The sequence below is a fragment of the Delphinapterus leucas genome, chromosome 2 (genome assembly GCF_059928025.1).
Source record: "Delphinapterus leucas isolate spDelLeu-1000000601 "Yukka" chromosome 2, BTC_Dleu_Yukka2, whole genome shotgun sequence".
Taxonomy (NCBI): domain Eukaryota; kingdom Metazoa; phylum Chordata; class Mammalia; order Artiodactyla; family Monodontidae; genus Delphinapterus; species Delphinapterus leucas.
In genome coordinates this window covers 172,822,080-172,833,243 of record NC_143130.1, presented here as the reverse complement: position 1 = coordinate 172,833,243, position 11,164 = coordinate 172,822,080, and the positions used below count along the sequence as shown (strand labels likewise).

General features: G+C 50.5%; 1 protein-coding gene across 2 annotated transcripts in view; it reads right to left on the bottom strand.

The window, feature by feature from the left end:
• Positions 1-1,136: 1,136 nt before the first annotated feature.
• C2H14orf132 (chromosome 2 C14orf132 homolog) overlaps positions 1,137-11,164 on the bottom strand; it is a 58,218-nt gene continuing 48,190 nt past the window's right edge. For both annotated transcript variants that reach the window (XM_022576163.2, XM_089908173.1), the window contains exon 2: positions 1,137-10,195. In XM_022576163.2, coding sequence (XP_022431871.1) covers positions 9,971-10,195 — 225 coding nt within the window. In that variant the 3' untranslated portion in view covers positions 1,137-9,970. The remainder of the gene's footprint in view (positions 10,196-11,164) is intronic.

Below are 11,164 nucleotides of genomic sequence, written 5' to 3'. Positions count from 1 at the left end.
CCTCGAACACAATCGATGCTCAGCAAACTTTAAGAGGCATTTTATAGCCTTTAGAATATGGACCATGAGCCAGTTCTGGGTTCCAGTCCTGGTTTTGCACTCACCAGCCACACAGCCTTGGGCAAGAAACTGTTCCACGCCTCAGTTTCCTCATTTGTAAAAACAGGAAGGAGAGTATGGATGAAAAATACTGCCTTCCATATCAGAAAACAAAGGGTATTGCAGCCATCATGCGGCAGCCACTGCAGCTCCTCCCAACTGTGCACCCCAAGGGGAATCATGATGGACAAAAACCAAGATACTGACCCTGGGTAGTTAAGGTGCGTATCAAAGGAGTGACTCAGTGAGACCAGGCTCTTGCATCGTGCTGTCCATAGAAAAGCTCTAAATTCATTAACTTGAGATGTTTGGTTTTCTCTAATTAACAGTAATCTTTTGATGTCCGACTACCTGTTTTTTGTTACAAAAACTCCTGTACCTCCTGGCTTCTCCCTTATCTCTTTGGTGCGGTCCCTCAGAGCTATCTGAAAGGCTGTCTTCCAGGCTTGAGTCCTCAGTTTTGTCTGCCAAATAAAACATAATTCTCAACTTTTAGGTTGTGCATTTTTTTTTTCTTTAGTCGATAAGGTAACAATAGTACCTACTTTATACAACTGCTGTGGAGATGAAGTGAGTTAATATACATGTAAAGAGCTCAGAAGTGCCCTGAACACCTAGTCAGTGCCATGTTTGCTGTTACCAGTGAGTGACTGAATAAAGCTATAACTGCACACTCACCGTACCATGTAATGTTGCAATTCACTGGGCTGGTCCTTCAGATACCATTCATTCAGTTCATTCACTGAATGTCTGTTTTGTGTTTGCCATGAGCCTGGTACTGTGCGAGGTGCATGGGATAAAACGTTGAGTAAGATAAATTTTGCTCAGAGATGACTCAGGGGGCGGGGAAAACTGATGGGTGAGTGAGTGTAGCTTCTGTGATTTGCTGCAGGCAGTGTGAAGATGGGGCGGTGTGTGAGGGGCGCAGCGGGGAGGGGATTGTTCTGCCTGGGAGAGGGGGGCAGAAGTGACACTGCAGAAATGCGTCTGGGGGAGGAGGTGCTCCAAGGAGCCCTGGTTCTTTGTCTCAGCACAGAAAGAAGTCAGCTAGAGGCAAAGTGATAGGTAAGAAGTGATTTATTAGAACAGGACGCTTGTGAGGTTTACAAGCGGGCAGGCAAGGGAGTGCCGCCTTGAGAGCTTTGTGGGCTACAGTTTTATAATTGAAGGAAAAGTGCGGAGGAGAAGACCACCTTCGTCCTCATTTTTTTTTTTTTTTTTTTGCGGTACGCGGGTCTCTCACTGTTGCTGCCTCTCCTGTCGCGGAGCACAGGCTCCGGACGCACAGGCTCAGCGGCCATGGCTCACGGGCCCAGCCGCTCCACGGCATGTGGGATCTTCCCGGACCGGGGCACGAACCCGCGTCCCCTGCATCGGTAGGCGGACTCTCAACCGCTGCGCCACCAGGGAAGCCCTTCTTCCTCGTTCTTGAGCAGATGTCACACTTCCATGATCAGTTCCTCCTCCACGTTGGTTGGGGGGGTAGTTTTCTGGGCCCCTATATTGTCAAACTGGGACTGTCGTGGCACAATGGAAATGAGCAAAAAGGCGGTAACACATACTAAAATACGGTAAATCATACGGTTTCAGTATAATGTCACCTTTTCCTTATATTTTTGTTTTTAGTGTGCGCAGAGAAGCGTGTCCTAGGAATCATTAACTTACTGACCTCCCTGGGCAGGATGTGGGTCTCCTGCCACCACTGCTTTATTGTTTTGGGGGCAAGTCTCATACTTCTGTTGCATGGTTTTGTTGCTAAGAAAGCCTGCTTGGTTTTGTGGTTAAGCAAACCTCTTTCTCGAGTGATCATTAACTTACAGGGGTCTCCCATACTTTTTCCTTTACTTATGATCCTTTAGTGGGATTAACTAATTAATCACCTACTTTGTCCCTTTACTCTGTCCCTATCAGAAGGAGCACAAGAATGGAGGTAACGCTGGCACCAAGCCTCACCGAGGTGACAGCAACCTTTAGACAAAGCACAGCTTGGATTCAGACACAAAGGAGTTAACGTTTTCTTTTCTTTTTTTAATTATCATAATAGAAAATGACGACAACAGCAACAGTGCCATGAGTCAAAGGGACATGATTCCACACGGCCACATTTTTACATCCATTAAGGTTAGAGATTTTGAATCAAAAGAGCATGTTGAAACCCTACATTAAGAAATAGCCTCATGCAGCTCGATAACAAAAAAACAAACCAAAAATGGGCAGAAGCCCTAAATGGACATCCCTCCAAAGAAGATACACAGACTGCCAACAAACACATGAAAGAATGCTCAACACCACTAATCATTAGAGATATGCAAATCAAAACTACAATGAGATATCATCTCACACTGGTCAGAATGGCCACCATCAAGAAATCTAGAAACAATAAATGCTGGAGAAGGTGTGGAGAAAAGGGAACCCTTGTGCACTATTGGTGGGAATGTGAATCGATACAGCCACTATGGAGAACAGTATGGAGGTTCCTTAAAAAACTAAAAATAGAACTACCATATGACCCAGCAATCCCACTACTGGGCATATACCCTGAGAAAACCATAATTCAAAAAGAGTCATGTACCACAATGTTCATTGCAGCTCTATTTACAATAGCCTGGAGATGGAAACAACCTAAGTGTCCATCATCGGATGAATGGATAAAGAATATGTGGCACATATATACAATGGAATATTACTCAGCCATAAAAAGAAAAGAAATTGAGCTATTTGTAATGAGGTGGATAGACCTAGAGTCTGTCATACAGAGTGAAGTAAGTCAGAAAGAGAAAAACAAATACTGTATGCTAACACATATATATGGAATCTAAGAAAAAAAAATGTCATGAAGACCCTAGGGGTAAGACGGGAGTAACGACACAGACCTACTAGAGAATGGACTTGAGGATATGGGGAGGGGGAAGGGGAAGCTGTGACAAAGTGAGAGAGTGGCATGGACATATATACACTACCAAACGTAGGGTGGATAGCTAGTGGGAAGCAGCCTCATAGCACAGGGAGATCAGCTCAGTGCTTTGTGACCGCCTGGAGGGGTGGGATGGGGAGGGTGGGAGGGAGGGAGACGCAAGAGGGAAGAGATATGGGAACATATGTATAACTGATTTACTTTGTTATAAAGCAGAAACTAACACACCATTGTAAAGCAATTATACTCCAATAAAGATGTAAAATAAAAAAAGAAATAGCCTTTTCACTGTAGTAAAAGTTAGTGACCTTATCGCGAAAACTGGGGTCTTCAGTAGCAAAGGGCTTCATGAATAGTTAAAATTCCTTTTTATTAAGAAAACTGCTTACGCTTACAAGTTGAATGTGCAAACGTTAGTAAGACACAGAAACACTTCCGATTCTCTGGGCATGAAGAATTGGCATCTGGACTGTGGCTAGTTACAAGCCTAAGGTTTAAAACTTTAAATAGTAGAAAGTTTAAATAGTAGAAAGAGTGCTAGTATGCTTTCAACTGGGAGAAATAGGGCGGGAAAAGGTCAGAACAGGAGAAGATGTAGATTTGCCCAAAGGCTGTGAACCAGCTCCCCTACCTCCACCCTATCTAAGATTTTCCCCAAGAAGCACCTCTCAGATATATTGTTGAGGAGCCAGGTCCCTCAAGGTCCCAGAGATCCACAGTTACTGGGTGGGAGGACGTGGGACAAGTTCATCCCCACTGTCACATCCACTTTGTACGGTTCTCCATCCAGGGTGACTCCCCATGAAAGCCCAAGACAATGGAAAGGGAGAGGACTTGGATTTCCAAACAACTTGCTAGATTCCAGATCACTGCCCTTGGCTGGAATTATTTGAACTTGAGGCAGCAACCGTGTTCACTTCTGTAGCTCAGGAGACTTTTGATTTATTAAATGACTCACAAATGGGGAAAGGTGGAGATTTGGAAGATACCCATAGTTCTGGAGTCAGAGATGGCACAGCCTAAACCTGGGTTTCCCAACCTCGGCACTATTGGCATTTGGGGGATGGATGATTCTTTGTCCTGGGGGCTCTTCAGCAGCATCCCTGGCTTCTATCTACTAGACGCCAGCAGGACACATCCCTCCAGTTCATGAAAACCAAAACTGTCTTCAGACATTGCCAAAGGTGCCCTGGGGGACAAAGTCGCCCCCAGTTGAGAACCACAGTCCTAGTGGTTCAGAAACTTCATTGATAGATGCCCTCGGCTCAAGACCCCACTCTCCTGCTCACCCAAACAGGACCTGGCAACTCTCCCGAAACTCTTGGAGACTCAGTTTCCTTGAGGAAAGTGTAAAAGTTTGGAAGCTCCCTTCCTGCCAGCTTACAGAGCATAGGTCACAACCATCTGGATTGCTGGGACAATGCTTTGAACTCTAAATGCAGTGATTCTCTGGTTCATTAAGACACTGGGGGAAAGACAGCTGACGAGATTGATGCTGGGGCCACTGGTGGCTGCTCAACCACGTGGAGAGGGCTCGGTGGGGAGGGAAGGCTCTGGATTCCCCCAGTAGCTGTGGCACACAAATTCCTGCAAAGGTGACTCATACATCTGTCAGGATTTATTCCCAAGGCAGCACGGGTCTCAAACCTCCTCCTGGGAATGCAGGAAGTCAGCTTGCAAAAGGACCCAGGAGCAGACGATGGACCTCATCAAACAGCTGGTTGGACAGGTCTGGGCAGGTGCAAGTGTGCACGATGGTCAAAAGGCAGGTGCCCACCACATCCCGGGAACTGTGCAGCCCAACCAACCCCTCCAAGGGCTTTCTCTGCTTTTATTCTCTATCTTGACAAAAAAAAAAAAGTATGACTTTTTACCAAGACTCAGAACAAGCCATGCAGACTTTTCCAAAATTTACATAGTCCTTTTCAGGTACTTTTGACAATTCCATTGCACTCCTGATAGCTGCTGTTTTCTCACTCTGGAGGGAACTTTCCTACCTTTAATCACCATGGCTTGCACTGTTTTGTCCCCTGTCTGCCCCCAGCCTCCCATCCAAAAAAAAAAGAAGGAAAGAAAATGCTCAACGTCTGACCTCAGAAGTGACTTGCTGGGGACACCTGGCCACCACTGAACTCTGATTACCTGGGTTTCTTGGAGTGGCTTCTTTTTCCGCTTGGAGATTACAGACTCCACCCCTGTGGGCTCTCAGTGCTCAGCCACCCGGCCTCCCCTCCATCCCTATCATGACCCTCTCACCACATGACTGAGGTCAGGGCCCTGTGGAGCAGGTGAAGCAGGAGAGGTGGGCCCGGCAAACGCGGGACATTCAGGTTCCAACTGCTCCCTTGGGCCAGAAGCACAGCTCCTTGGGTGTCTCCATCACGGCAGCCCAGCTCACCCAGGACTTGCACTGAAGGGGGCCAGATGACAACTGGCAGAGAACATGATGCCTGTCCCAAGGCTGGGACTGGCAATCCAGGGCCCTGCTGTGTTCCCCAGTGAATGCACAGCGCCCTGGGCCAGGCATCCATCCGGGGATCTGTCAGCTCTCCACTAATCTATGATGTGGCCCCAGCTGACCTCCCGAAAGTTAAGGTCCTGATTAGATGCTCTCTAAAGCCTCTTGTTGCTGTGAGGTTCTGCAACTGATAAATACCTGGGCAGTGCTGCCCGCCCCTTTCTAGGACGTACACTCAAAATCCCTTCTCCAGGACCAGAACTGCCAAGCCTCAGAGGCTCATCCTGGGCTGGTCCATCCCAGAGGGCTCATCATGGAGGGTGCAGATGCAGGGAGACCGAGACGCAAGGTAACCGCCCAGCCTGCAGAGCCAGCAGACCTGGGTCTGAATCACAGCTCCTCGGCTATGGATTCTCAGGCACACAGCCTGGCCTCAGCTTTCTCAACAGAAAAATGTGACAATAATTACTGTGCACCTCTCTGTACCCTCACTCCTGTCCCCGAGGGGTGATTTGAGAAGTAAATTAGATACATACAGCACACAGCACAAGGAAGGTGTGTAATGACAGCAATAATCATTGTTAATAATATCACTACTAATAATGAGGGAAGGTCAAGTTCCTGCAGAAGGAGAGGACCATTTGTCTGGAAGGAATCGGGCAGCAGTGTCGATGGCAGCCAAGTGTCTCCAGTCTTCAGGGAGGGATTCCGACAGATGCTAGTGGGTTGGCGGGCAGCGAGTCCTTCCATTCAGAACAAGCTGGAAAATGGCCTGTTGTCTCTCGAGGCCAGTGGTACTAGCTTGTCCTTCCTGCTTTTCTCCCTCAGATTCCGGGGGACCCCTGAAAGGAAGTATGAGCATCTTTCTCTGGGGGGTAGACGGGTTCAAGGGAGTCTCATTTGCCTCTTAATCCCATGGAAAGGGCAGGAAAGACAGAGCAGGGGCCGGCAGAGCGGTTGACTCTCCCAAGGCCTATAGGAGGCGGAATCCCCTTAGGACGTGCCCGGCTAAAGTGTCCCCTGGCCTGGCCTCTCCTCCAAAGCTCCAAGGACTGCAACTCATGACCTCATAAAGCAAGTGCTGGTCTGTGCGGTGAAGCGCAAACACACACAGGTGTGCGACACCCACGGCTGGCAGAGGGGAAATGCAGAAGCATGCGGAGGTGCGTATTCCAGCAATGGTAGGACCCCTTCTCTGAGGAACAGCTACTGAAGAGGCAACCCCTCCTTCCTCAGCACGGACCCATCAAGCCAGGGCGGGCTCAGGGGCCAGCCTCACATGGGAGAAGCCAGAACGGGAGCCCCAGCCTGGGGTCCGAGAGAGGAGCAGCCATCCCCAGCTGCTCGGGAGAGCCCTGGGGCTCAGCGGAAGATAGACCATCCCATGACTCTCCTTATCAATTCTGGCTGCATGAGCCTCACTCCTCGTGTGGGTCCCTCTATGGGGCTCCGGGTCTGGGTCAGGGCCTTCTTCATGGGTCCCGAGAAAGCTGGTCTCTGGAAACTTCTCTGGCCATGCAGAGAGACTTGAGTTCAACTTAAAGGGGGGTGGTGGTGCAGGCAACAGGGACCACCCCCCCCAAAGCCTGGGCAGAGAAGGGGGGATGAACATGCCCCATTCCAAGGATGGTCAGAGACTTCAACCTGCAGAGGCCACGTCATGATGTGGGAGCTCGGGGAAACAGCCTCTGGAGACTCAGGGCCCGGTTTAAATGTGCCCTGGAGGCGCCACCCAGCCAATGAAGGCAGCATGGCGTTGTTCCAGAAAGAGTCCGGCTTTAAGCCTCATTTTCCTGCCGTGTGGCCGCGGGCAAGTTATTCCGCTCCTCGGAGCTTCTGGTCCTTTAACTGTGTGTTGGAGCAATGACGCTCTAAGGTAAGCGTAGGGATTAAATCTGTGCCTATGAATCTGGCACAAGGCTTGGACACAAGACTCAAGCGATGATGTCAGATCTCTTGGCCTTTACTTAACATCAAAGACAGAACCCCAACTGCAGCAGGAGGGAAGGGGCAGTGCACTCTGGCTAGAAATCTAACATGCGCATCGATCCCTGCTGCTATCTGAGTGAAGGTGGAAAAACATTCACAGGAGATGGAGATGGGTTGACCCTGGGCAAGTCACTGTGATCCGTATGGTGCACAGTTTAGACAAGAAGCTCTTTAAAGCTCTTGACCATCTATGGTCCTGACACTGAAAAGAAAGACCTGAAAGTTGAATTTAACTGACATGTCCGTTTTCATGTCAGGGAAAACAAAACCTTCAGAGGGGAGACCTCTGTGCCCAGAAATGCCCAGCGAACACAGGGCCCACCAGGGCTGCCCTGGGAGGCTGGCGGTCTCCTTAGAGCTAAAAGCCAACCTTTCCTCTCTTTTCCACTCCTTCCACTGTTATCAAACACAGAACCTTCTCTCCCACAGCCATCTCCACAGGCCATCTGAGAATGGGGAGCTGCCACCTGCCTCTTACAGGGCTGCAGGCTCCCTGGGGATGTGGGGTCAGAAGACAAAGAATCAGGGTATTTGGGCTGGATGGCCCCCATGAAAACACCTTGTCTCCCCACCCTGGCTCTGGAGTCCCCCCCTTGGGTTCCCTCATAAAGCCGCGTGTCTAAGAAAGACCTTGCTCACGGGGCAGATGCCAGGCCTTGACGGAGAGGAGTTTGCTGGAGAAGCAGCTGGAATTATGTGCTCACAATGACCGCCATCCAGCCCCGCCTCCAGGCTGGTCCTGCCTACAGACAGCAGGACCCGCTCAGCGATTCCAGAAGGAGTCCAGGCCAAAGGTACCATAGCCCTTCTCCCGCTCCGCAAAGGTCACGCCAGCTCTCTGTGCTCATGAACTCCACTTGAACTGAAGCACTTGTGGATGGACGCCAGGCGGCAGTGACAGATGCGGCCAATAAGGGCTGGCGGCCGGCGCTGTCTGCAGCGTGGGCCGGTAATCCTGTAATCATGGCAGCTCGGTGCCAACCTCCCACAGACGAGTGGCTGCCTCTGGACAATTAAGATGTCCCTTTGCCTATCAAAAACACTCATTTCTCCTGAGACCACAGTGACAAATTCAGCCTTTTGGCAATTGTCCCCAAGTATGCATGAGGGCTTCTGTACTGGTCTTTTAAGTCTCTCAACCACAGAGGAGGAGTTTATGCCATCTGTTTTCTTCTGTACAGAGCAGGGAGGAAGAAGAAAGCCACTCCTGGCTTGTAGGCAAGCAAGCCCGTGTCTGAGCTCGTCCCACTCTTGGGGGCACAGGGAGAGCTGTTTCAGGAAGGGGGGCACTGCGCCATGAAGAAAAGTGAGCCCTTTCCTATACTGATGCCCCCAGCACGTGGGCGCACCCAAAGGCCAGCAGCGCTCTGGCCCTGATGAGGGGCTCCCAGGCTTGCCAGCCCCCCAGCCTCTGCCACTTAAGCTTGTGGGGAACTGACTCAGGCAGAGCATACTTAAACCTGCACGGCTGCACGGCAGCAAAAGCCAGTGTACAGTGTGGGTGCCTTAACTCCCTGCCCACCCTGCACACAGCTTCCAGACCCTCGGGACATTCTGCCCAGGGCAGCTGAGAAGGCAGGAATCTGCTCAAGACAGTGCTTAGATGGGGCTGAGACAGCCCAGAACTGATGGGCAGGAAATGTCCCTCCTGCTCTGACCCCTGCCTTTACAGGCCCTGGGACCACAGGCAAATCACGCCCCTCTCCCTCCCACGCGCCAATCGATGAGGTACACACACCTCATCCCTAAACTTCCGTGATTTCTCAGAGAGGAAGGAGCATCTTCAGTGGGTGATCTGAAGAGTTAACTGCCTGGCAGATCTAATTTTTAAAGGCACCTTCTCCTCTTTTCACAAAGAAGAGAAAGTCCATCCAACAGATAAAAACCACCATCACTGCCACCCCTGAAATCCACGTCACCAGGAATCCCCCATCCTTGGGTTTCATAAGGGGCCAGGTGTCTGGTAACAAAGATGCCATTTCCAAGTCAAATGAGGAACGTTCCATGACCCTTCAAGTGACCACCGTCAATATTCCGAGGGGCTGACTGGGAAACCAGATTGGGGTGGCAACACTCAAGTTCTGAGGGCTGCCCTTGCCCTCAGGTAAGCTGGCAGAAAAACGAGACACAGAAGTGATTATTTAGTGCCAGCAAAGGATCATCCAACCATGTCTGTATTTTAAACTGACTGGCTGCTCCCTCTGGTCTCGAGTTCGTGGAATGCAGTTTCAAGAATTCCCCAATCTACTCCTCGAAGGCTCTGCCCCGGTGTGCCTCCGGGGGCTGGAAGCCCAGGCTCCCATATTTTCTGGATCAGCTGGACCACAGCCTGGAGTATCTGAAATCAGGGCCGCTTGGGGAAATCCCAGACGCATGGTGGCTCCCCTTGGAGAGACCGCGCACCTGTCCAGCACTCCTGGTTCTAGAGCGCGGGCGCAGGCAAAGGCCAACAGCGACAGCGCGCCGCTGTGAGCCGAGAGCAGGGGGGGCCGTCCCGGAGCCCCCGCGGCTCAGAGGGTGAAGGTATACACCACCCCCACCACCACAATGTTCCCCAGCGTCGCTATGATGGCGATCCAGAGCAAGACGGCATCACCGGACGACCTTGGCGGCTCCTCTGGCTGACCTTGGCCGTTGGAGGCCGCGTGCACGTTGGTGGAGGAGTTAAAGAGGGAGTACTCGGTGCTGAAGTCCTCGTTGGGCGAGTCCATGAAGGCGCCTCCCATCATGGGCAGCTGAGAAGAAGGAGAGAGAGAATTAACCAGAGCCCTCGGGAGCTGGGAGGCTGCCCGCAGAGGGGCAGCTGCCCGGTCAAGCAGGCCCCTCGAAGATACAGCACCGAACTGGGCTTTGCTTTGGGTCTTTTAAATAAATGACAGTGCATATTTTCGTCTAGAAAATTAGCACTCACAGCAACCTTTTGAGGCAGACACTCACGCCCACTTTGCAGATGAAGTGGTTAAGGCCCCCAGCAGCTCAGCAGACTATCTCAAGGCTAGTTGGCAACTCACTGGGACTTACAGACCCTCCCTCTCTAAATGCCAGGCCCTCCATGACAGCACACATCGTCAAATGTCTTTATTCTTCTAATTGTAAAAGTAATATCGGCTCAGCATAGAACATTAAGAAAATACAAAAGAGGAGGAAAAGAAAGAGAATCATAATCTCACGACTTTGGGATAATCACTGTTCACATCTTCCTTTCTAACCTTTTTCTGTGTGTGTGTGTGTGTGTGTGTGTGTGTGTGTGTGTGAGAGAGAGAGAGAGAGAGAGAGAAGTTTTAAACATGTGGCTTTATATTCCTGTATTTAAAAGCCTATCAAGGGCTTCCCTGGTGGCGCAGTGGTTGGCGGTCCGCCTGCCGATGCAGGGGGCGCGTGTGCGTGCCCCGGTCCGGGAGGATCGCCCGTGAGCCGTGGCCGCTGGGCCTGCGCGTCCGGAGCCTGTGCTCCGCAGCGGGAGAGGCTGCAGCAGTGAGAGGCCCGCGTACCGCAAAAAAAAAGCCTATCAAGATACAGTTTTACAGTTGTATAATATTCTGTCATAAATACAAGCCATAATTTAACTGTTCCTCTAGAATTGGAGATTTAGGAATGTTGATGCTTTCCTATTATAAACAATGTACTGGTAAACATCCTTGTACATACATTTGGGTACGCATACATGCTTGCACGTGCATTTTTTTTAATATCATTTGCTTACC